Genomic DNA, 27,124 nt, shown 5'->3' on the forward strand with positions numbered 1-27,124 from the left:
GGATGTGGATTTATTCCATGATGGTATTTGCCAATGAAACACATGCCTGTGCTTCTCCAAAGCCAAACAAATTTCATAAGTTCTGAGATTGAGTGAGCAATTGTTTTAATTGTATTCGTAGCTTGGATCAAAACCTCTCTATGGCACTGAAGACTTTATATAGAAAAGGAAAACACATCAATGGCACATACAATTTAATTAAAACTAATTATTTTAGCAGTGTTCCCATTCTATAGTATGATTGATTTTTTAAAATGTTTTATTTTTATGGCAATATTAATTTTGTCACTGAAAGAGATAAAGTTTTAGTGCCCATCTTAACAATAGAACATTATGGTTGAAAATCTGATGACTGTAGGCATGAAAGAAGAATGACAGGTCATTTTCTGACACAGTTCGGTCATTGAGGTGGAACTTTAATCATAGAAATCTAGCATATGATAGAGCTGATAATAAATTGATCATTAAAATGCTTCTGGGTGAAAATGCCCATTTCTTCAAGCAGAACCATTTTACAGGAAAAGGTTAGCATCCATTAATTTCTATTTAAAATCATTTCTGTAAAATACGCACACATCTCAACATGAGATGATTTACCAGTTTTCAAAGTGGGACGTTTGAATTTTTATTTGACTTTGAAACTCTTGGCTTTGAAATTTGTTACATTAAAATATTAAGAAAAAAAGAGAGAAAGATAAGGCATTATTTAAATTTTAAAAAAAGGCCAAATCTATATCTTGAACTGAGAGACAAGGGTTCCGTCCAGATCAGCAGTTGCTAAACATTTCTGATACTTTCTGTGGTTTCTGGATAAGAAATATTTTGTATTTTGGAAATTCTTGGTTGAGAAGAAAACCCTTCTTGCCTGTGCCAGCCACACACAGAACACAGCACTCACTGTTCTACTCAAGTTCATTTTCTGCACCATTCTCCCCTTACATCCTCACTTCTTAGTCTTTTGCATTCCCTTTTGTCATTTCTTGTTCTGTCCTCTGTCTTGAGAAAAGCTTTGTAAAAATAGAGCTCTCAAGGTCCAAAAGAGTTATTTCCTGAAATACCAGTGGCTCACAGTGGAACAGCACCCTGCCCTCCCCACCAAACAGCACCTCTACCCCCATCCTAGAAGGAGCTGGGGATGCACAGGGCACCTCAGAGCTGCTGCAACCAGGATGGGTGCTTCTGCAGCCCTTTCCCCAGGACGAGGCAGTCCTCAGCTTCTAGTTGTTCTCCATGTAAACCATTTTTGTGTGTGTGAGAGGGAAAAGAAAACCTTTGGACTGCTGTTCCATCTCTTGCTTGAATTTTATTTTACTTTTGGGTTTTTTTTTAAATAAATGCAATACTTTGGGCCTTCCACTACCTGGGTTTTCAGTGGATTCCTCACAATATGTTAAGCAGGAGACCTGAAATGTGACTAAGAAAAGAAACAACTGTGCAGACCCCTGAGTCACTCCAGAGAACCTCATTTGAAGTATCAACATTGCTGGTAGTGTTGCTGCATTCTAGCCAGGTCTTGTACTGTTGTTTCTAGATGTAATAACATTCGTACTTATAACAGTGCATGTACTGGAATTAATGATGTTCTGAACATTAGAAAAAGAAATTAAATAATGGTAAGATGTGACTCTAGAGGCATGAATTTATTCTGTTCTCTGTTTTCTTTAATAGTGACAGGTTACAGCATAAGCCAGGGGCTACCTGGGGACTAGGGCAGACACTAGTTCAGGAATAGAGGTCAGACACAGCTCCACCATGAGGCCTGAGGACAGGGATGGGCCAAGGATGGGATGGCATGACAGTCTGAGGCTGGGTCACGTGTCTGGGCAGTGCTGTGGCAGAGAACAGTCCTGCCACAGCATCATGGGGCTGGGATGGACAGCCCTGGGTTAAGCTGAAATGGAGTTCCACAAAGACTTGGAAATTTATATATTTATATAATTGCACAGTAGTAGGTACATCCAATGTTATTAGGACTTAGACCTAGGTTGCAAATGTGGTATCATCCACACCCTTTGAGGTGCAGTTAGCAAAAGTGCAAGGAACAGTTGCAAGAGAGGAGTAGCAGTTTGGAGTGGAAAAGCTGGTTTTCACATAGACTTACCCTGGGCCTATAGGTTAGCAAGTTGTCTCTTGACTTTCCATAGAAGCAGTAGACAGGAAGGCAATTCATACTTGTATTGCTTGTATGTGACAGCATTAATAAGCAAGTGTTACAAAGTGCAAAAGATATCCTATTCTGTGGCTTTACCAAGGCCTATGAAAACACCGGCTTAATCCACTGAACCCTACTTTCTTTGAGAATGAATGTGGCTGTTCTAGTGTTAAATGTTTCAACCATTAAACAACATTCTTGCTGTCGTTAATAGATGATGCCATTAATAGGGCTGCCCCAGCCCAATTGCCATGCAATAGACTACTCTGTTCAAGTCACCATCATCAATGCATTTTTTCTCATACTGCCAGGTACATAGCACCAAACATAGTCTGCACCACCTGTCTCTGTGTGCATTGTAGCACAGGAGGTCCTGATTGTCTGCTGTGGCACCCCGGAGAACCCGTTTGTTAGCTGCTCCTGTTGCCATCAGATTGCTGCTGGGTTTGTAGGTCACTTGTGACAATCCCTATTGAAAGCATCCTTGTATCTCCTAGGATACTTCTGAGTAAAAAACATTCTACTCAGATTGAGCATTCTAGCTACCTAATATATTTTAAAGTTATCACCACATGGCTCAAGATGACTAACACAGAGCACACTTCATTTCTGGTAGGGAAAATGAGCCTTCACTTTGCTGACAAAAATTTGAAGTCAGTTTAAAAGCTGACACATCCTCTATTTTAGTGGTATTTATGAAACACTAAATATAGCAGCGTGTTCATGTATATGCTGATGCATGGTAATGTAGTCTGTAGCAGAACAGCAATGGGCTGGCAAGGAAGATGGTGCACTGCAGTAATACGATAAAATCCTCATGTGACCTTGGCCATTTCAGAAGTACTCCGTGGATAATCATGTATCCTTGACTGATACAGTACAGAATTAAAAGAGAGGCTGTTGTGGTCCCAGAGCTTTAATGAGCAGCCTGATCCTGCAATATTTGCCCAGGCATAACGCTAATTGACTTTGAGGAGAGGTCTCCATAGTGTGAGAAACCAGAACTATGCTATATAGCAGCTGTATATGAACAACTGCCAACAAAGAGCCTGATTCTGGGGAATGGGAGGGAGCTGCAATTCCATCTGGCTCTTATTAGAAACTGTTGTAGGTACTTGATTCATTATAAAATAAAACGTGTGTACAGTAGTTCCCACTGATTACATATTTTTATATTTCCTTAGTTATATAAGATTTTATGCTCCTGTTTTTATTTTACCTCTGCTGCAGTCCCTGGGCAAGAGTTATGGGCTAATCACACTCTGAACAGGGAAATGGATGTGGCTCACAGAACCATAACCTGTTCTGGGATTTTCCTCTTGCTCACGGGGGAATGGAGGTGATTTCTTTCAGCTTGTCACTTGCCATGGATGCCTAGCTAGTGTGCTGGTGGTGGAGCTGAGGCTGTGATCTTGAGCCCCCCCTAGTCATCCTTTTCAGGAGAGAGCAGCAGCTGGATTAGACATTCTGCAGTGCCTCCCAAGATCTAGACAGTACTCATGTTTCATGCTCTCATGACTCTAGCTGTAACAGTTTAACCAGGATGAAAATCTGACCTTAAATAAGTGGGGAAAATAAAATATCCTCATCCAATGATCCCATGCATTTAATAGAAAGCAGAGTAGGGTCACTTTGACATGTTTCCAGATCAAAGTGATGTGTACTTTGGACTGAGAAATGAACAGCCTGTTTTCCTCAGCATGGTACAATGAAAGTAAACTAGTGAATAAACCCAGCTGTTTGGTGGCCTTGGCCTGTTAACTAAGTATGCTCTGTATTGCTCAAATTAGAATTAGGTAGACTAAGTGCTTGTCCTGCAGTCAGTGCACCCAGAGGGTCATTTCATTTGCCTCCTGTTCTAACTTCTCTGCAGTGCCAGTTTGGCACACAAAATTAGGCAGTGAGATTGCCTCTCCCTTTCATAATCAGAAATCATAGAACAAAGCCCTTCTTTATTCTTCTAAAAAGACAAACATTTGCTACTCAACCCTTACTGATGTATTGGAGCAGTTGTGGGCAAACTGTGATCCTCAGCTTCCAAAAAGAAGAAGAAGATGAGAACTCTTACTATGGATACATATATATATATATATATATATATATATATATACACATACATATATGTATCAGGACATTGCTGGTTCTAAAATGAAAAAAAAAACCGAACACGTGTATATTAGAGACATATATGTTTACTCTTTTAATATGTGAATTACAGACAAAAGCTTGATCTATTAATGCATACTCTGAATTTTGTGTAAGAAACTTCTGAAGCAATAAAGCAGCAATGTAGAAAGACACTTTGTAAACATATGACCCATGTCATTCTAAATATCTTCCTCCATTTCTCGGCTCCATGGTTCTTCCTGTGGCTTTGATTTTCAGTCAATATTTTAATACAAAAAGAATATTGAAAATATCAGAGCTGGTAAACATTAAAAATAATTTCTAGTCAATAATTATACAAAATATAGGTAGCTTCAGAATGAAGATATTATAAGAATTTTTCCTAACTCATTTTGGTTACAGCTTGGATTCCTTAGGAGAGCTGAACACTAAACAGCTGGTAGATGAGCTTGGGTTTGTAACTGTTCTCGAGATGTGACAGGAACCTTGCAGTAAAATGGTGATGTAACGCAAATCGATAAATTGCTCTGAAGTTTTGCTTCTTTTTGAATGATATTCATTTCCAGCAACTAAGTTCAAATATGGAGCCATAGAATTCTCGAGTAATTTTCTTCTATGACTGAACAAATGCCTGCAAAGGTTGCTAACGGACAGCCATATTCAGCTCCCTTGCATTCTGTGCAACCAGCTTGCTTTAAACTGGTGGTTTCCAAGAGTCATGGCAGAGGGCACATTTTACCATTTAACATTTATTCCAGAGGCAACAAATCCCTGGAAAAATTTCCATGAATAATAATTTTAAAAGATCTAGTATACCTGTTTTCTGTTTTAATTAGACCTTTCTGTCAGTCCTCCATGATAGCCACAATGCTATGTCCTTATGTATTTTATTTCCTGGGCAAGATATAATTTCAAAAGTCTGAAGGTTATACATTTTAAAGTATTCAAGTAGTAAAATACATCTTTAGTATTTTATAATGCAACTAAGCATTACAACTCTGAGACACACGTGAAGAATAAGCTATATAGAAGGAACCTTTTGTTTTCAGAGAAAGCATTTCTAATGGGTAACAGTTCCACGACTTTTAGCATTTCCCATTAGAAAAATATACCCTTATAATAGTTCTTTAGGTTTAGTTTTTGCTATTTGACTTTTTAAGTATCAGTTCCTAAGGACTGGCTTTCAAGGTTTAGTGCTGCATCAGAGTGACACACATCTCCTCTCTGAAAAGCTCAGGACATAAGAGGGATTTTGTGCTATTTGTTTGTTTACAAGTCAGGCAGGCAAACACAGAAAAAAGCTTCTGGCTATAACATATGCTTGATGCAACGTATTTGGGACAATAAAGCTATCAAACAAAGCAGTGATCTTCTCACATTTTGTGAGGCTGTAGTCAGACCATGACACCATTTTGTGCTCAACCTGCCATGGTGCAACTTCTACTCAAAGGAGATGACCAAGGTATGAAATGATACAATGTCTGTGTGACTGCAACTGGCTATGAGCAGAGGTACCCATTTAAACTTCCCTGAACATCAGAGAGATGAAACCCTGAACTATCACTCATGTCAGAATTGAAGGCACGATCTCTAGGTCTGAGCCTCAACAACTTGCAGTTGAGTAATAACCACATTAATTTGTAGAAAGTAATCAGTGCATAAGCCTCTCCCTAAATATAATGGGACCACTAGAGGAGGACAAAGAGCTGTGTAGTGTTAATGTCAACTACAGGGACACCTTCTAAGAAACAGGAGACTTGCTTTAGAAGGCTTTTCAGCTGAAAACCATCCAGTCCCTGCCCTTCCTGTTCTCTGTATTAGATTCCATCCATGCCAACAAGTTGCTATGACAGAAATGCACACAGAGATGCTGGTATTTATTGAGTGCTCAGCCCAAGGCAAAACCAAATTAGTAAATTCCACCATGTTGTCAAGCCACAGCTGAAATGCAGCAATAGAAGGAGATGGAGCTGTATATGAATGCAGAAGACATACCAAAGCCATCCTGCAAATTTAATTCCATTGCATATAATGGCGTCTGTCGGTTGTGAGCTTGGCTCTGTGTCTTTGTGAAGGCAAAGCAACAAGAAAGGCAAGTTAAAGAAAACAGATGGCCAAAAGGTTGCTTTCTATGTGGGTATTAATAAGAGGATCTGAAACTGCTACTCCAGCCTTAATGAAGTGTGGGCTTTTGACATGGGGTCTGAGAAGGTAATGGCTGTAGGCTTCATTTGATATTTGTTTGTATTAGGTACATATATACCCTGGAGAACTCCTGGTTCCCAAAGACTCTGTTATATAAGACTAGTATGCCTTAATTCTGAGAAGTAAACTGATTCTAACATAGAACCTTGCAGATTTATCCTGTAGAATATTAAGGATTTTTCCTTTGTAGAATGGAATTCTGTGCCAGCAGCAGTCATTGATGACTTGGGGGGATTATGATTAGTCTCTTAATGATGCTTTTATAACTGTATGGAAAATTATTTGTATCTGTAAAAAAAAAATTAGCCTCCAAAGCATTTCAGAATCAGACAACTCCTCTGAGGAAATTGGAGGCTCAGGAGCATTATATTTTATAAAATGTATCTAGTTATTTCAGGAAACTCTTAAAACTGCTGCTTACTTGGGTTGGTAATTAAGTAATTTATTATTTTTAAGTTGTTTGAACTGAGATGGTGACAATTGGTGTCAGGCCCAGAGTAGTGTCCTTGTGAGCACCATAAAGGCAGAACAAGAGTTTTTCCCTCACAAACATTACAGCATGACATTATCGTTGATATTTTTAATACAAAAAGATTACTCAAAACATATACATTTGTTTCTAATTCAGCATGCAAATAATTTGTCAAGAGCTTATTTTCATGCATGTGGGTCCATGCACAGATTGGTGTCCAGGTTACATCCCCATGCTGCCAGGCCCACTTTGCTGTTTTGTTTGTCCATGCTAAGCTTGGCACCAGGAGGAGCACTGCGGCTGTTGAGAGAGCCTCTGTACCTGCTCATGCATGCCCAAACACTCGCCTGAGATGTCAATATTGTCTCAGCCAGCAGCAGGTCAAGGCTTCTCAGTACAGAAAAATCAGAGAGTGAGTGGCTACGGCCTGGGATGTTGGTGGTCCACTTCTGTCAAAGACAGAAGGATCTGGAGTGCAAAATAGGAGAGAGAGAGACTCAGAGAATTGTTGCTTCTGTGCCTGCTTCCCAGAGAAGTGAAGAGGCAATAGGAAAGGAATAATTATAACATCCTCCAGCTGACTGGTCTGGTCTTCTTTACAGCCTTTCCCAGAAGCAGCTGCCTTACTGTCCGTACCAAGCCTACACTGAGAGAAGCAAGAAATTTTCATTTCCAGGGTCTTTTAATAGGCAAAGCAGGCACAAGGCCATAGGTACTCCGGCATCACTAGAGACTGATGATATTGGCATCTGTTTGTTTTATAAACATGTAGCACATAAAGTTAGCTGTGATTTTCACACTCTTTTTTGTCTACTCACCAACACATGGATGAAATCTTCAATTTACAGCTCTCTGGACTCTTATGTGGCAATAACAATGTAAGATTGGTTTCCAAAGCTGAACTAAACTTCTGCTATATATTGTCTTCTCTTTATAAGACAGACAGAACTGATGCAGTACACTCAATGACTGGGTGATGTATTGGAGAACTCAGTATGTTCAGTAATGTAGTTTCATTTGTTGCTTTTGTTGCTGTGAACCTCTTCTATGGCCCCATCTCCCCGGAATTTTTTAAGCATAACAGCAACCTTATAGCGATGATATCCAGAGTATTAAGCTACACCTAGGTAAGTAAGCATCTACTGAAATTGTCTCTTATTTGCTGTGATGTATACATGGTACATTGATGTAAGTATAGTATATTGTGCCTTCTTGGGTCTTGATAAACCCTGTGTCTTATGAGAACTAAGGAGGAATTAAATTTAATCTTCAAGTGTTCATTTGAAACGGCTACACTTTATTCTTAAACAACACAATTTGGATGGGAACGGAGAAGTCCTTTCCAGTGTTTTTTTCCCTTAGGTTTAATCCTTCTTTTAGCAAAGCCTGGCATTCTGTTCTTGACAATGTCAGTAGAGGCCAAGTGAAGCGATGAAGTACTGGAGTTCTGTTGCATAGGGCTGCAGGGCTGTCAAGCATACATTGCTGTCCTTTGGAAACCACAGAGCCACCTCTGTTCGCAGTGCTGGGCTTATTTCATCAGTATCCTTTGAGATGTCACAGTAAAGCGGCTCCTGGGTTTTGGCAGGAAACACTCCCCCACACCCACTCTAGACTCTTTCCTTCTCTTTGCCTCCTCTCCTGTGAGCAAAATCTCTGTCAAGAAAGCATGTTTGTTTGGGCCAGGAACAGGGGCAGCTGATACTCAGCTAGTTATTTTGATCGCCTGACTGGTAAGGGTTGGGGGAACAGATAATGTCAAGATTTCCTTTGCATTCCAGATCTGTTTTCCTCCCATAGTTAGCAAGTGGCAAGTGTGACTTTTCCCACTCAGCTTTTCCCACAGTCAGTAAGACTTATCTGACAACAGAGTTAGTGTCAACTGTCCAAAACTAACTAGAGATACCTTCCTTTCACCACTCCTGTGCTGTTATTGCTTATCAATGTCACTCTCCAGCTTAAATGACTGGTAAATTTACAGACATACTGAGGCAAATTCACTTCTGTTGCAGCTCCAATGAGTTCAGTGGAGTTACAACAGAGTTTGGCCGTTGGTGTTTGAAAAGCACAAGTGCTAAGAATGTGATACTAACAGAAACAACAATAGTGCAACAGTCAAAACAAAAAGGAAGCCCTGAGCTTTGGCAGGATGCCCATTTCAGATTTTGGAGGGTGATTCAACAAGGTGTTTGTGTTTTACACCTGGTGTTGCAAGAGAAGAGTTATTATTCAACAGCAAAAGAATTCCTCCCTTTCCACATCAAAACTTAGTCCATGTTTGAAAATAACAAATGAAGAAACAATTTACAGGATTTCAGAACATGAATTCTACTGAGAGTCATGAGAACTTTGCTTTGAGATCGTTTAGAGACTTTGAAAAGGCTCAAGTGACAATGAACACACTCAACCTGCTATTTTCAAATAAGTCTACAATGGTTGAATACTGAAATACTGTTAGAATTCCACAGAAACAGGAAACATGAGATGGAATTGATAGCTCCAGATTTACCTCCAGTCTAATATGGCTAAGAACTCTTCTGTCATTGGGGTTAAAGAGGCATTTTCAAATTGTAATCATTTTCAACAAGATCAAGTTCTTCTCCATAAGCCTACTGCAGCACCTCTTCTGGGAAGCTGGTTTGGGATGGAATGAGGCATCCTTTGAAGGACATCTGTCCTCATCCAACCTTTCTACTGCCTTCAGTACTCTTTTCACAGTGGGTACATAAAATTCAAGGAATGGGAATCATACACCTGTTGCTTTTGAAATTTTATTAGTATTTCTGATTCACAGATGAAGTAAAAATGAAGTGCAAACCCAAGCATTTTAAAGTTAATTTCAACTCAGCTAATTCTGTTAACCTGGACTAGAGATCAGTGTATCCAGAGCACTTTGTTCAATTCTCTGCACACTTCTCTACACCATGAGTATATCCCACCTATTGGTTTTGTCTCTGATAGTCTTCAGCATTCCCGTGTATCTGTTCACTTTCCCTACATTTCCTTCTTTGAAAAATACAGTTTTAGTCTTCCTCCTTACCCTTTCCATTCACTATTCAGTTTCCTCTTTAGTCACTGCCACTATAGTCTGGTTATTCTACTGCTCATGATGCCTTACAATGCTCCTCCTTCCTTCCCTTCCTCCTTCCCTCCCTTCCTTTCTCCCTCCCTCCCTCCCTTCCTTCCTTTCTTTCTTCCTTCTCTTCCTTCTGCCTTTCTTGTTGCCTATACCCCATACCTGTGTATTGTCCAGAGCTTCTTACTCCTCTATTGTTCTCAGTAAAATGTTCGCAGTTCTCAGAGCTCTCTCAGTAGAGAGCTCTGCAAGCTCTCTAAACCCATGCATAATACGCCCTCTTCACCCTTGCAATCAAAACAATTTCTTACTTTTCTTTCTGCTGGTTAATGGATGTTGTCTTTCATTGCATCACCCACGGGTTATGTCTTCCTGACTGGCTAAGGATTAGCCACCTTTCTGGGTAGTAAGAAACACAGTTTAAAAACTAAGGGTCAAAAGCTGAAACTACAGATTTGTGTTTATGCCTTTAAATAAATCATATTTTTTAGAAAAGATTTTATAAGTGGATGATAAGTTGTAACCACTTCTGAAAATTTTAAAGTGACTTAGGGTGTAAGACTTAGGAGCATAATTTATAAAATCATGACATTTTTGTGCCTGGACAGAGTATTTCCAGACTTAATGGCTAGATGTGAGTGCATTCTGGAGTCTTCTTTGCAAATAAGGGACAAAGAAATTTCCACCGACAGAAATAGAGCTAAAAGTGGAAGTGTTGGAATACATTCATCAGGCTCAGCTGTCCAAGGCAGATAAAATGATACCCATATTTAAAGTAGAAAAGAAGTCATTGTGGGCAGCAAAGATAATTACAGCTTCCCATATTAATTACCATATACGTTTCTGAAAACAACAAAGCAAGCTATAACATTCCCAAATGAGAATACAGATGTAAGATCCAGTATGGGTCTGTAAAAAGAAAAGAGGCACTGCTTTTGCACAGGAAAACAGGAAGAGATAAAACTTATCTAGGCTTTCCAAACTAATATTCCTGAGATGTTCAAAATAGAGATGAAATAGCGTGAGAAATCAGTGTGGGAAGGAAATTCTGGTCATAGAATATAAATTTCATAAAAGATCCGAAGACACAAAAATTAAGCTTTTCAGTTTCCAGAATGAAAAGAGGCTAATAATAGGTTGCCCAAAAGATTTTACTAGGAGAAGTATCATTTAAAGCTCCATTATCTTGACAAGTGAGTGAACAGATGGCAAAAGCTGTAGCAAATTCAAGATTTCCTAGGTCCTGAAGATTAGAAAGATTTCTGAAAACCAAATTCAAATCACCAAAGCAAGGTGATTTGACAACTTCAATGCAGATGGGGTTTCAATTTACCTAAGTGTGAAGTAATGTTCAGGAGTCATCTGAAGCGTTCACTGATACTGCATACTTAATGAAGTAACATACATAGTTCAGAAAAATACATAGGCAACATTATGGACAGCTTAATTAAAACTGCTTAGTGAAAACAGCTGTTCAGTTTACAACTCTGGTTGTGAAAGCAAATAAAACACTAATTTATATGAACCATGAAGAACAGCATTGATATTATTATAATGTAATCATACAAATTCAGGAAACTATATCAGAGTGACGCCCAGCATTGTCAACATTACAAAACTGTCTACAAAAAGAAACATTCAGAGAAGTCAGCGAAGGATGATAAGCAGGGAAGATAAAATCATTTTACTTGACCAATGAAAAAATGTTGCAGCACTAAATTCCTACTCACCTGTAAGTCATAGGGATAACCAAAGAATGCAAGATGCAGAAGAATTGGCACCCTCATGTGCTGGAACTTTTTTTCCCCAGTTAATGAGGAAGAAGAAATTGAGGCCTTTATGCTCATATATCCTTTATAAACATGGGGAGAGTGAACAGGGAAAGGAAAGTACCCATACTGGATGAAATTTTTCAGTGAAGCATTTGATCTAAATTTTGGTGTTGGTTTCTTGAAGTTTTTTTAAGAATGATTGGAGCATTTCTTGTCGGAAGGGAGGCTGTCCCTGGTGATTATTGAGAAGACACAAAATTTCAGCAATTCTGCATTAAAAGGGTAATCTAGACTTGTGCAAAGTAGAGTAAGAGCCTGCTGTTACTTTCTAGTAGCACTGCAACCTATTTATCTTGCCCAGCTATAAAAAGATAACCTATAGGGTGGGAGAGAAGTGGATAAATCCAAATCTGTTTAAGTCCTAAAGAAGGATAATATTTTCCAGATGAAACAGTTTTCTGTATGGCTTGAATGAGAGCAATTAAGTACTTTACATCACTGCAAAACCATTTAGCAACATTTCAGAACAGAAATAGGGAATAGCCTCCAATATGAGTCATAAGTAGACTAGTCTTTGGTTTTCATATTTACTGTTGATAGTTCTTTCCCCTTTAGCAATGGCAGTCATTAAATATTTTTAAGGCCTGAACTCTGAAGCTGTGTTTCTGATAACTTTGATCAAATTAACATCAAGAATTGCTTAGTATAAATATTCTCTGTCAGGTAAATTAACCGATCTTCTGCCTCAAAAGCTATCACTGCATAAGATCCTGAGTTATAATCCCTTTAGCACCTACTCTCCAAGCAGTTTACATGGGTTTCTGCAATGTAAATGATTCAAAAAATTCCCCTGAAATGTAGAACAATCTCAGGTAATTACTAACGAACTGATTTATGTCAGCCCAAAGTGACAAAAAGCTGTTGAAGTAAGTCTACTTGACAGTAGTGTAAGTAAACAAGATGAGCAACATCTGTACCCGTGGCACTGTAAAGGTTTTCCAACACCATCCATAGGAACTAATTTCAATAGAAATCACTGCAATGCTGAAAAGGAACTTTGGAACCAGCAACACATACAAGCAAAGTAACAACTTTTTCTTGCCTTCTGGAAGTCCTGAAGGTATATCTCCTTCATTTGCATGGCACTTAATTGAAGTCAAGGAGAGATGTCTTGGTGGACTCCCAAAAAAGTGTCTATTAATAAGAGGTGAATCAGGCTGGCTAGAATACACTGCTTCAAGTGAATATGAGGGACAGGTGAAGCCTGCTCCATTCTTTCTGGAATCAACTTTTCAAGTAATAATAAATAAAAAAGATGGTTCTTTCTGGCAAGAGTGTGGTGACACCATCAATAGCCAGCTGTGGCTATGGTCTCTGTCATCATTGTAGTCACATCAATCTACACAGCAGCAGGTGATGGGGAACATTTTCTCAAGTTCTCTCTGCCTTTGGTACACTTGGCCAGCTACAGAGCACTCCCTACTATTGCCTTTCTTAGGAATACATTTGTTTCACCAGGCACTACTTTCAATAAAAAAGAGAGAAGAAAAGTATCTTTATATTTTCTAGCTCTCTCCCATGGTCTTTCATCTTACTACTTATGTAATAGTAATTTAATGTCACTATTAAGATTCAGTTATGTGAAAAGGAAATGAGTACATAGCATAGATTTTTTGTCTCATGCATGAAGAAACTAGAGTCTATTTGAAAGACCACAACAAGTTATGCTTTAATTTTTCACAATTGCATTCTTTTACATAGACTATAATTCTGCAACCACACATCAGTGCTCATATAAAGTCTGCTGCCTACTGTGTAGTTACACCTTATGGCTTACCTCTCTGAGCATACAGGTAGCATAGTACACACAAAAATAGAAAAATATAAAATAGCTTTGTTTCCAAGATACTAAATCTTGAATGAAATCATGTCTTTATGCAAAACCACTTACATGCAACAGGCAGGAAGACTGTAAGCAAACAAAACTGAGGTGAAGAAGCCATAAATTTGGTTGTCACAGTTATTTTTTAGACTTGCAATTCACAGGTGTGCTTTTGCCTACCTGATTATATAAAACCATTACTGAAGCAATACTGGACTTTGTTTGACAACATTTTTCCCCAAAGCTTTCTGTAATGGTTTCAAGGGCAGTACTACAGGAATCTTCCTGTTTCAACCAAAAAAAGTAAAACTTTCAGCGATTCACAGCACACCATTCTCTACATAGCTCTAAAAACTGAAACTGCAGTTGTTGCTGCTGACTTGTTAATATAACACAGACATCGACATTTCCTGGTTACTGTAAACACTGAAATGCTTTTGGAGTTAATGGAATACAGGTGCTGCCTGACACTACCAAAATGTTCTCACAGGAACAGGGACATTTTTGGATAGAAAGAGCTGCAGATCCACCTAGTCCAGCCCCTTCTTCACAGCATGAATATCCTGCTTCTCAGTGGGAATACCCAGATATGTTAAATGTCATGAAACAAGCATTCTTCCTAAGCTTAAGCTCCTTTATACTCACAGGAATGGCCGTACCACTTAGCTTGCTGGAAAAGAGAGTTCTGTAATGCCAGAGCTGGGTGATGGAGTGGGCTTAGGCAGGCTCTGAGCCTGCTGGGAAACCTTCCCAATGGAGCTGTGGGAAATGATGCTTACAATCAAATACTCACCAGCCTTCACTTCAAATGAGACTCAGACAATACTGTGGACAGGCGATTAGCCCTTCTTTATTTTGGAATCCAGAAGAAATTTAAAATCAGCTTCAGTGATTCAAGATTCTGTAGAATTTTTTAGGTTAATAGGGGTTAGCTTCGGCCTCAGCCAGCTTTTGATTCTGGTTATTATAACCTGCCTACCTGGAATTCTATCCCCTGCTGCGTCTGGCCACAACATCCTCTATTTCCTGTTCAAAAACCTGAGTACTAGTGCTTTTTAATTCTATCAAATATATGTATTTAAAATCTGTGAAATGAGTTAAAATAGTAACTGTGTGGCCAGTGATGAAAGAAGCTCTGTAAAAATCCATAGGTTGCAATATATCATTACTTGGCAATATGCACCCAATCAGTCAGTAGTCTGGTTACTCGAAAAGCATGTGTGCACAGAAGTATTTCTGTATCTGAAAAAAGTTTGTACTCCTGTAAGGAAATTGGTTTGGGGAATAATTCCTTTGCATTGTTGTTAGAACCTGCTGTCAAGACTGATCATGTTTTCCTGTGTAATTCAGGAGAGTTATAAACAAAAAGGGAAAAGCTCCCATGTCTCTGAACCAATATCCATCTACGGTGTGTGCTAAATTATCGTTGACTGCTGCAAGGCTTTTTTACACAAATGTTCCAATTATTTCTACTGTGATGGTAATAACAGTTGGAAGTTTAGGAAAAAAAAAAAGATGGTTTAGACAAGGTCCCAATACAATATTAAGGAAATGAGCACTTTGAGAGCAAAGAAACCTGTAGTTTAGAGCAATATATTTTTGTCAAGGAACCAAAAAGGAGAGGGGAAATCAAACCCCAGAAGCTGGAATGAGGAGAACAGGGGCAATAGTCTGTGCTGAGAAATTTCATGTTTCAACATAACTGCTCACTTATTCAAGGGCATTAATCACCTCAAAATTTCAAGATCTGCTCCAGTAAAAAACCACTACATCTACACATATAAAATGTATTCCATTTTCCCAGTTGCTTAATCATTGAAGAATTGGCTATTTCTACATTGACTGGCTTGGCCCTGCACAAGATTTCATATCTGCAACATAATGTTTTAAAGATGTCCACAGAGCATCTTAGGAAAGGAAGTGAAAGTTTATTGGCACTTGGTTTGTTTTGTCTGTTCTTCTCTGCTATCCAAGAAATGTGCAAGGGCTTTTATGGCTGCAATTCTTCAGAATTTCAGTTTAAGTGTCAGCTTTGTTGTCTATTGTTCTGTAGAAGTGCTCAGTTTACTCAGAAGATAATCTATCCAACAGTCCTTTGTGCAGAGTTGCCTCCCTGTCCAGTTCTTCACCATTTTCACATAATAATCTCTTACCTGTCACACAGGACCTTCACCTGGACTCCATAAACTCCTGTGACAATTTAGTTTGAGTTAAGGACACAAGATTGGAGAAGTAGAGGGGTTATTAAAAATAATCTGCAGGACCTGCATATAGCCAGAATGGAGAGAAAAGTCCAAGTCTAAAGTTAGCCAAAATATGAAAATTTTGCTGTGTTAACCCAGGAAAATAGCAGTTATTTTCCAGTAAAAATGATGGTTTCTCTAATTTTTTATTCTGTAAGAAAAAATGTGGTTTGTCAGAAGGATGTTTCCAGGTGAAAAATTGTGGTTGCTCTAGGAAAACTTTCATCTCATGTTTGTCATTTTACCTTTGTTCTTACTTCCTTTGCCTTAATAGACACAATCTGGTCTACTTAATTGCATCCCAAATCCCAAATCCAAATACAGCTTTTGTTGTCTACTCATTACATTTTTGAATACATATTTGCATGCTTTTGTTAAAAGTGCCCCTCATGTTTAGAAGTTGGTCCTCTGAATATCAAAGATAACACATGAACCTCTTTGGAAGCCCTCTTGCTAATTTGCTTTGAATCAGTGCCTCCAAAAACTAATTCTGGTGTGCTAGGACCAGTAGTTACTGCACTGGCCAGTATTGTTTTATTGTTCTCTCATACTCCACCCTTCCTACTCCAATTAGGTCTTCTCTCCACCGGTGTCTTGTTTTATATTTAGTTTGTAATTTCCTGAGGGCAAAGATTGTACTTCTGCTCCATCCAGTTTCTGGTTCTAAGCACTTTGAGGATACAGTTTGTTATTAATAATAATGATAAAGTACTATCCTCTGTATGAACAGAAGAAAAGCTTAATTCCCCTTCATCCCTTCCATGCTCATTTTAGCAAGGGAGAGGGAGCACAGTCAAACAGCAGATACTTTGTTACTGTGGTCTGTATCTGAGCATACTTAGAGCCTTTTCACAGTGAATACTGCAAGAAGTTCCATTTATTTCAGCATTAATCACTGTGAACAAAAGTGAAAGAATTTGGCCCCAGCTAATGAAAGCCAGCAGTGCTATGCTGTTTGCAAAGTGTGGAGTGATCCTTTCCCAGAACTTCAGAAAGCTGAAATTGAGAAGGATGAATGATAGGTGCCAATCTCTTGATAAACCAGGCAAGATTAAAAGTACTTTATAACTGATCCTTATGAAAGCTACCTTAAAATGACGATAATGTGCATATGTAAATAACAAGCAGGGATAGAGTGCCAGGGCACAAGCTAGAACATTTTTTTTCTCCTTGACAATGATTCTTATTTTTCTCTATCCAAAATATTTGTTTGTTTACTTAGATGTCTAAGAGGACACCTATTCATATGCCCTGGGTGCTTTTCATATAATTTCAACCACAGAATTAGTATGAAATCCACTGCAGTCTGCTATTAGGAAAACAAGCAATGGAAAACCTCAAATCTTTTCTTCCCATCCAGTGGTAACCCAAACTTACAACATCTCACTCAGGCCATTTAGCCTGGGCTAGAACACAAATTCCAGAGCTCTAGGAGACCCAAAGAGATAAAGATCATTGTCAAAGCTATAAATATTATTTGATGTATTTATATATAGACTGTCTGAGCTACTATTTGAAGCCACAGCAGCACAGCAACAGCATTCTGAGTACAGTAACTTCAAGAAGCTTCATTACAGTCAGTTCCTGAAGAATTAGATTAATTATAAAATTCACATCAGACTGCACTGTTGATCCTGTAGACCCTGTTATTTCCTCTTCTGCTTTATTACTGCTTTTTAAGAGGCACGAGTGTAAGAAGCTTCTCTCCTCTAAACAGCGCACAGTAACCTAGAATGCACTCTTCCCACATTTTCCTCTGCAAGACACATCCTGTTTTGTTCTTCTACAAGTAGAAAAATACCATGAAGTGATTAAACTAACAAAAAATCCTGGCTCATGATAATTAACAAGAACACAGAAAGGAAAGAAACTGCACTTTTATCATAGTCTTTCAGTAGTTTACAAATGGCAAACCAAGATGTACTTATGTTTCTCTTTACGTAGTCCTGATTCTCTTCTTACCAGGCGCATTCAGGGTTTTACAGTTACTTTATTAGTACTAGATCAGGCTGCATAATGGAATATCCAACAAATTAAAAACACACTGCTAATTAGAGGCCAGAATATTATTTAGTAACAATTAACTTGGTGCTTAATTACCATGGTGATTGGAAGGAACTATAAATTGCTAAATATATAATTAGAACATCAGACTTCTGTTCCACAATGACATCAGAGCATGGGTGTAATTAGTTTAGACTTTCCCCCAACATTTTACAGCTTACAAGATTTTAAGGAGGATACCACTTTCATTCCTGACAATATTCTGTTCTCAATGAGCAAAGGCAGATATAATAGATCAGCTTCTTTCAAGGCAACTGGAAGTTTCCTCCTTTCTGTTCTACAGTGGTTTCATTGCAATTACTCTGAAAAGAACCATTTTGACAAGACTAGTATCAAGCAGGCAAACTGCTGTTTCTGTGGAAAATGTGCCTTCCTTTTCTTTCTCCTAGAAATTATATCCATCTTGTTTAGAATGTCACAATGTTTCAAGCTATAAGCAAGAGCACTGATCAGCTGGCTGCTTACACACTTAACCAACATATGAAAAATGTGTAAGAGCCCAGACTATCACCATTTTCTCAGGCTTTCTAACATCCCAAAAGGAAATGAAACTTCTTTGGCCTATGAATGATCCCTAACACATACCCTTCCTCAAGCAGATTGTGTAGAATAGCTCTTACTGTAACTGCTGCTACTAGGTGTAATACATCAAAAGTACTCATGATGGTAATTCTGCTTCTGAACAGCTGACTGTGATTAAAGGCATAAAATAGGAATGGGCCAGTGGCTGCATGAGATGTGTTCTCATTACTCAATAGCACTGTTTTCTTTGGGGAGAAAAGTACAGTATCTGATCTTGCCTCTGGACTTAGTTTTCCGCAATAAAGTACCTGAAACTTAGTAGGATTTTTGTCAGCACGTGCCACAGAGTTTGGCTGAGGCTTGCCAGTTCGGTTCTATTGCTGATTATGAAATGCAGCCATATCACTGGAGTTAATCTTACTAACCTGTGGGGAGATAACATGGTATTAGCAGTTGCCAGTATCTCATTGCTAATTAGCTGCTTTCAGTAAACTTGGAAGTCTAGGGATATTTTTGATAAGGTAACATCTCCAAAAATTATATAGAAGGGAAGATAATATCTTTTGTTGCTACATTCTCGCCATCATGACAAGCCACTGAAAAAAAAGGAGATCTATTTTCCAGACAGGCTGGGCATGGAAAGATGGTGCATACAAGTGTGGCTGCCAGAAGAGCCCTGTTGAAGGTTGCAGTACTGGCTGACACAAGCTGGTGTTAGTGGGTAGTGACACAGCAGTAAGATACAAAACCTTCAAAACTGATTGAATTATTTCACCTCTAGACTGTGTGTCACTGCTCATCTTTCTAGGCCAGCTGACTACAATATCAGAAATTAATTTCTCATTTCTACCTGGTTCCTAGTTGGTAAATCCTGTGGCAGAAAACAGGCATGGCAGGTCTTATGTACTGGTAATGGCTGTGTTGGTAAGGGATTAAATAAAGGGAGGCCAAGGTCAGAGGCAGATTTACTGGGCAGAGGAGCTGATTGTAGGAACCGTAATCCTCTCTTCTCCCATTAACATCAGCAGGTGTTTGCTCTGGGTCATGGGATGTGGGAGTATTTACATAATTATGCTGTCCCCCTTCCAGATCTTGAATGCATCTGTCCCTGGAAAGTATCCCTTTTCTCATGTCCAGTCCTTTGCAAGACGCTGTAGCTAGAATTGCAGGAGAAGGAATGACATACAACATTGCCACAAGTTCTGGGCAGGCACGTCGTCTCCACTATATCAGCTAGACTAGGTCAAGATTAACCTTTTGAGATGAACCTTTTAAGAGCTGTACAATGGAAAACAAATTCTCATCGCTGAGTAAGCAGAAGGCATTATTAAAATTGAGTGGTAATATGGAATACATCTGTTTGTTTGCTTTTAGCTTCTGTGGGTATTGCTGACATTGCACTTACGGTTTTAATTTAAACAAGATAGCAATATTGATACTGTTTAACAAGACTGTTTTACCAGGGCATTCAACTGGTTCAATCTAGGGTACTCACTTGCAGGAACATCAATGTCTTCTTCACACATCACTAATACTCTTCTTAAAGAGTAAGCAGTACAAAACTGTGACTGGATTAAATGAAGCCCCAGTTGCCTTTCTGAGCTATCAGACTCTCTGCTGCTAGTCATGTTGGGAAACATCCAGGATAGGGAAGGGGCCACTGTTATAACAGTATTTCCCGGATCATAGGGGAAGTAGACACAAAATGGTTTCCTAAATGGGATAAGGACACTTTCTTGCTAGTCTAGGGATGGGGGAATCAGAATTCCTTTTAGTCTGTAAATGTGTGCAAAAAGTGGCTGCCGGGGTTTAGTTTTGAAGCCTTTTAGGAGTGTAAGAACTTGTTAGAGGAGGTGATGCAGGTGGGTGGAAGGGTTGATGCAGGGGGAGGGAGGTGGCGGGAAGTGGGTGGAATGCAGAGAAAATGGGAAAGAAACTGGAGAGGCTGTGTTGCGAGTACTATGTCTTGATCTTGGGCAGAGTTGAGAAACAGAGACCTCTGAAAAAAACCTACAATTTTCTTTCCACAAAAGTCGCAGCATGGGCGAAACACCTACTAAAGCCTCCCGCGAAAAAGGCGGCCCGTTGCCAGCCAGGTTTTCTGTCACCTCGTGGCTGGTGACCTTCCCTGGAGCAGCGGACGCCAGCCCTTCGCTGAGGGTCGAGGCTTGGGTGGCGACGGGCGGCCCCCGGTCGCTGTCCAGGGAGCACGGAGGTGGCGAGGACATCAGGGCGGCCGCGGGGGCTTGGCCGGACAGTTCCCAAATGAGGGCGACGGGCACAAGCGGCGTCACGGGATTTAGATGCGGGGCCGCGAGGCGTGCAGCGTCCCGGGACACCGGGGGTGCCTGAGCCCGAGGGGCGCCTGAGTCCGAGGGGCGCGGGGTCCCGGCCAGGTCAGGAGCAGGGCCGGACCCCGCGGCAACATCCCCGCCCCGCGGGGGCCGAGGCGCGAGAGGGGGAGGAGAGGAGAGGAGGGCGGAGGGCGGCGAGGGTCGGGCGCGGGACGGGGCGCTGGGGAAGGCTGGCGGCGACAGCGCTGCCCCGGGGGCCGGGGCGGGCGGCGCTCAGGTGAAGGGGCCGCCCGCCCGGGGCGGCGGTGACGCGGCTGCGGCGCGGCGGGGCTGCCCCGCGGCCCCGTGTGGCCGTCCCCGGCGAGGAGAGCGGCCGTGGCGCTGAGCGGGGCTGCCCGGGGCGGCATGCGGAGCCGCCGAGGATGAGCAGCCAGCGCCGCCCGGCAAAGGCGCAGCTCCGGAGGTCGCTGAGCGAGCAGCTGCGGGACTCCACCGCCAAAGCCTGGGACTTGCTGTGGAGGAATGTCCGGGAGCGGCGGCTCGCAGGTGAGTCCCGCCGCGTCGCGGCTGCCGCTACCTGCCCGCGGCCGCCCGAGCGGACACCTCGGGGGGCGTCTCGGCTCCAGCGGCGCGGGGGGCTCCCGTTCCGAGGGGGCGTCTGGGGCGCACCAACGCCACCACCGCCGCCGGGGCGCGGAGACCCGGGGGCTTCGTCCCGGGCGGGACGGGAGCGCCCCGGCAGCGCCCCGGCACCGCCCCGGCGACCGGCACGGATGCGGCTGGCGGGCCGGGATGCAGGCAAGAGCCGCGGTGCAGGCAGGTCGGGCCTCCGGCCCCGTGCAGGCAGCACCTGCCCGAGTGCGGGCGGGCAGAGCGGCGATGGCGACACAGTCGGGCTCGAGGCGAAACCTGGAGATCGCCTCACGTCGGAGGCACCGTCTGAGCATCTCCGAAGTCCAAGGGGTTGACTTTGACTCCGGGAACCAGGCTCATCTGCTACTCTCATCAATTTTCTAAGTCACTTAAAAGTCCGTATTGGTTCGTCCTAGTGTTTGCATGTGAGGAGTACCACAACTCCTAAAGCAAAATGATCTGTTTAATTTCAGACACTTGTGTAGTTTTAGGACACCTAACTGCTCTGGGAAACTGGCCTCCTGCAGTCTTACCATGCCCACGTGGGGACCGGGACACAGAGCAGGGCAGGTGCTCCAGTAGGTGGGGTCACATTTAGAGCTATGCTATTGCAGTAGCACCGTCGCTTTATGTACACAAACATGCAGCTAATTTGTTTTTGTAAAATAATTTGTGAATTAGAAGATCTCGAGGGTACATGACAAGTGCAAGGTAGAGTTATTATACTGGAAAACAGTACATCAAGATTTATGAGCAGAATAATGTGTAATGAAGCCTAATTTGTAAAAATGGATTCCTCTGCCACATCCTACCGCATTGTTGGGAGTTTATTGACTTTGCCTAGGGCACTGTGACATGGTATTGTGTAATACAGAGGTAAATGATATAGGTCTTCAGACTGTGTCTATAGCACATTAGTTCTTATGTACATAAAGAAAGAGATAAAAATTGTGTGGTATTTTTTTTGAAAAATGCATCTAAACTGGGTAGCTTCAATAATGAATTATTGAACAGCTAATTTTGTCATATTTTGTCATGTTACCCAAAATACTAAACTGTCTTTACATTTAATTTGTTTATTCCTATATGGATAGCAGATGCCAGCAGACATTCAGCAAGAATATTGTTGGCTGTTTGTTTTTTTTTCTTTTTCGGTGAAAGACAACTATTTCTTGATTGAGCAAAGGACCTGGGAAGGCTGCCATGAAACTGTAGCCAACTTCTTGGGTATTAAAATTGATGGAGCCAAAAGTTTTTATTTATGGTGGAGAGAATACTAATGTCCTGGGTTTATGCACTGCCATAATTTAAGTGCTATTTATAATATACTGGTAAGACACTGATACACATGCCCTTTAATTAAATTAATTATCTGATATCATAACAAAATGTGTACAAATATCATCTGTTAATTCCTGAGATGTTCTGATGCTTTTCTGTCTCTGGCATTTTTGTCCTTGTTTTTATATTTATTTGTTCCTCTGACATATGTAGCAGCAGTCTATATTCCTAGACCTATTCTTCTAGCTTTTGTTAATGAGAAGACAGGTAATTTAAGCTGAACTAAATTTGTCATTCTTTGCTGATTGCCAGAGGAGCTGCTTCTCCATCGCAATAGATCGATCCCAGTCAGGTAGACAGTTGTGTCAGTTACCTCTTTTTCCTCAAAGTTGACATTATAGTTCAGCCCTGACTGACAGTTGGAGAAGCAGTGTAACTGGTAACTGGTGTTCAAGAGCAATGACCTAAACAAAATGCAGTTTTAACCATAAGCATGCTGTCATATTCCAACCATCAAGCCACATAAAGACTCATAATCAAAGAATTGCTGTGATGACTGCTTTGCAGGCACTTACAGGGTTACTCTTTTGGTCTGCTTTACTTTTTTATATATTTGTTAAGGATCCAGACACCAGTTGCCCAACATATACCTGTAAAGAAAGTAAGCACAAGACAGCATAATTCATAAAAAATTATATATTTGTTCAGGTTGGATGAGATGCTGGGAAGTCTCTAGTCTAGTCTCCAGCTCAGAGCAGGACAGATTACTCATGGCTTTTCCCGGTGCTCCTGAGGAAGAGTTTCTCCCCTGTCCATGTGCTGGAACAGAGGGCAGCAGTACACTGTTGGGCAGTGGGTGTGTGAGCTAGAGAAAGGAGCTGAACCTTGGCTAGAGCAAGGAGAGAGCTCAGCTTTGGCTCAGCAGTTCTCAAAGAGGCAGACAGCATTGCTGGGTTGCTGTGGAAAGTAGGCTGTGCATAAAAAGACTGCTACAGTGTGCTCCTTCCCTCTCTCCCTGACCCTTTACAACAGAGGTGATGAGCAGCCTGGTTCCTGGCGACAGGGCTGCTCTGTACTGTCTCTTTTTCGGGACAGATCTATGGTGCCCAGCAGCTCTTCGGCACTCTTTCTGATTCACTGCCTGGGATTTGTTTTTTAAACAATGAGTGTACCCTCTACAGTGCCAAAAAAATGGCGCCCTTAGGGGGTTTTGTGCTTTTCATAATTTTTGCAGAGGTATTTTACACTTTCTGTGTTTTCCCTATGCTTATGGTTTAAATTGGAATTCACAAGCTGAATGGGAAATGTACCAGAATTTAACTCCCTATGGGGACCCATTTGCCTGAAAACTTATATAAAATACTGTTGGTTTAATGTAATCCTGAACAACTATGCCATTACTGAAAATTATTGTTTAAGAAATTTGACTTAGATATTCAGCAGACTCTCCAAAAGTGGCGACCTAAAGTTGATTCTGAGATCCCTGCTCAAATCACGATCACCTGTTACAATGAAACACAACAATTTGTAGTTGTTACATTTGTAGGGGGAAAGTGCCACCCTCTATCTGGCATTCTTTCAGTTAAAATAAAATAAAATGCAAGTTTAGTTTTGGAATTTGGTGCTTTGAAGTCAGGAAAAACCACAGGTAAGGAAGCCTGTTGAGACAGTGTGCAACTTCTGCACAGGGTAGAACTCTTATGATTGACATGATCACCTCACCCTTTTTTTTGCACGGAATTTTTCAGCCTCATTCACTGTACAAAGCAATGATCCCCATTGCTGAATCTGTTCATCTAGAACCTGCTATACTACAACTTTCCCAAATCCTGGACTGAGCACAGACTTACAAATTCCCTCAAGTGCTCATGAGCATGGTACATAGGAGCAGGTCATACCATTAATGTTTTAGTTGTATTCCTAGAAGCTGTATGGTTACATTGTTCCTGTTTTACAGATAGAAACCAGAGGCATAATGAGACTGAACTCAGGAATATCAACTAATATTCAAATTATGGATCTCAGCGGTTCCTGTTGCACAACATTTGCGCAAATCAGCACTTGGGTTCTAACTGTACTGCACCCCGGAAATGAATATCTTGCAGTTTCTGATGGTCTGGTCAGATTTCGTTTCCCGTGACTGCTGGAAAACAGAAGAATAAAACTGCAGGGGCACTGTTTACTTGGTATAGTCTCAGAAACCTGATTTTTTTTTTTTCCTGTATTCTGTCTCCCACCTCACAAGAGCTTCAGCATTAAGTCCTGCAGCTGCTGGCTTAGTTGGTATGACCAGACCACTGTCCATCATCAGATGGGATCCTTGGAAACTGTATGTGCAGATGAAGTTATGAATTTGTCCTAGTGCCCACTAGGAAGAGAGTTAACTTAGAATAAGCTGGTGACTTTGACTTACTGAAGTTTTAAAACTTAATTTCATGACCCTAACATTCTTGTAATAATAGAAAGCTTTGTCTCTAATTTCCTAGGTTTAGCTTTTAGCTGCGGTTTGGCCATCTGCACAGATTGTTAGCAGGATTTTTGCTCTGTATGGCTGCCTCTGCTGTGTCTATGGCACAGATACACCTACAGTCATTTTGACAAATCTCTTCTCACCTAAGCTACATGTCCCACAACACTTTGTATGCTCTGTGTTCTTGAACAGATTAAATCCCTACTTGATTTCCTCTAGCTCTTCTAGTACAATTCCTCTTATCTCTTGCCTGACATCTCTCTACTGCCTGCTGTGACAGTAGTACCAGACAGGATACCCTTGAGCACTGTCCCAGCTCCTACTTAACTGCAGAGCTCTTCAGAAGCAACTGCCTGGGGTAGTTTTGGGGAACGATTTCAGGTGCCCCCACTCTTTTTTTTGGCTTGGCCATGCTCTGAGTAAATGCAATTTGGGATCAAGTTTTCCACCAACTCTCCAGTGGTTTACTCAGACTGACATTTCAGAATTTTTTATCTTGACCAAGTTAGGACAGATTTTTCAGGCACTGGTGCTACAGTGACTCCTGAACCTTCACCGTGAGATTACAGATTTTTGTTCCAAAGGATGAAGCACTAGTGTCTCAAATCAAGCAGCATGAAAATGTACAGTAGGACAACATACAATTGACTAATTTTTTTCTTATAAATGGATTACCTGAAGCTTCAAAAATTGAAACAGGAGCACAAGGTAGGCTCATGAGTAAAAGAAAATTTTAGTCTAATGAAGCCAAAATTAAGTTCTTAAAGGAAAGTTTTAGAAGTCCTACTCTCACTTATCCTTAACTTTTCAGGAGGACCATCTACACTGATTGGCAGCTACAAATGTCTTTTCTAAAATGACTGAAATGCACTTATGTCAGAGAAGAAACTGAACATTATTTGAAGTAGGATAGAAAACAGAGTAGTAGGGTAGAAAATAGAGAATAATTTGTCCAGCAAAAAGTAACTGCCACACTCAGCATTTGGCAAACATGCCAAGGCAATGAACCTGCTCCTCTCAAAAATAATTTGTGGTTGGTTTGTGGATTATTGTGGTTTTTTTGGGTGTCTAAGCTTGTAATTGCATCTCTGGCAACATGGTGCTCCCTGGCACCAGCTGATATGTTGGTCTTGTGGAATACAGAAGTGAAAAGTGTGTCTTAATAAAGTAGTGGTTTCAACCAGAACTATATGAATTTTAGCACAGTTTTCTGCAGCCCCTCTATGGAGGCAAAAGCAGCTATGTTTCTAGAGCCTTATTAAAGAAGCATCAAATCTATTGGTTCCTCACACTTTTTAGTTTTCATTGAAAATGCAGCAATTAAGAACTTGCTTTTGAAGTTTGTACTCTGCAAAGCTGAAGTCTATTTTGGTGTGAGATCACTGTTAGGAGAGCCCAAAGGAAACACATGTACCAGGCTCACAGGTCCTCTGAGAACCCTTGAGAAAAGGCAGGTGTCCTGGTATGAGGGTAACCTTAAGTCAGCTGCATCTTGTTATTATTATATTACAGACATTTATTCTTAATTAAGACCCTTGTGTATGTGCAAATGTGGCAGGTTAATCTACTTAAAGCCATTCATGAAAAGAGGGAATTTTTTACAAAATAATTTTTCCAGGTCAGTTTTCATTAAGGAGTGTGTGAGATGTACATGTGAAAAATGTGGTATTTGTTGTGGCCAGTTTGGTGGGCATACTTTTATGTTTTATTGTAAAATCATGCATGTATGTTTTTAGAGTAAAGAAGAGGTGTTGCATTCTGTGTCCCCACCAGTGCACTGGAGAATACAAGATGCTGATTCTCATGTATGTTGATAAGATGTATATGTGTAAATTCCCCCCTAACCCAGGCTCATCAATGGGAAAAGACTGTCCTTTGTCAAGGAGAAAAGTTATGAAAGACGTTCTTTATTCATGATGGAGCGCTTCAGG

The 27,124-nt window shown here is 40.8% G+C and overlaps 1 protein-coding gene across 2 annotated transcripts in view; it reads left to right on the forward strand.

Annotated features, from left to right (window-relative positions):
• Positions 1-27,124, forward strand: part of STARD13 (StAR related lipid transfer domain containing 13) — a 291,483-nt gene that overhangs the window by 125,340 nt on the left and 139,019 nt on the right. The window contains exon 1 of one of the 2 annotated variants that reach the window (XM_071552824.1): positions 21,202-21,355. The exons of the other annotated variant lie outside the window; for it this stretch is intronic. Within the exon in view, the coding sequence (XP_071408925.1) occupies positions 21,232-21,355 (124 nt within the window). The 5' untranslated portion in view covers positions 21,202-21,231. Of the gene's footprint in view, positions 1-21,201; positions 21,356-27,124 lie in introns of those variants that run through there. 2 annotated transcript variants of the gene reach the window in all.

This window comes from Pithys albifrons, chromosome 1, assembly GCF_047495875.1.
Source record: "Pithys albifrons albifrons isolate INPA30051 chromosome 1, PitAlb_v1, whole genome shotgun sequence".
Taxonomy (NCBI): Eukaryota; Metazoa; Chordata; class Aves; order Passeriformes; family Thamnophilidae; genus Pithys; species Pithys albifrons.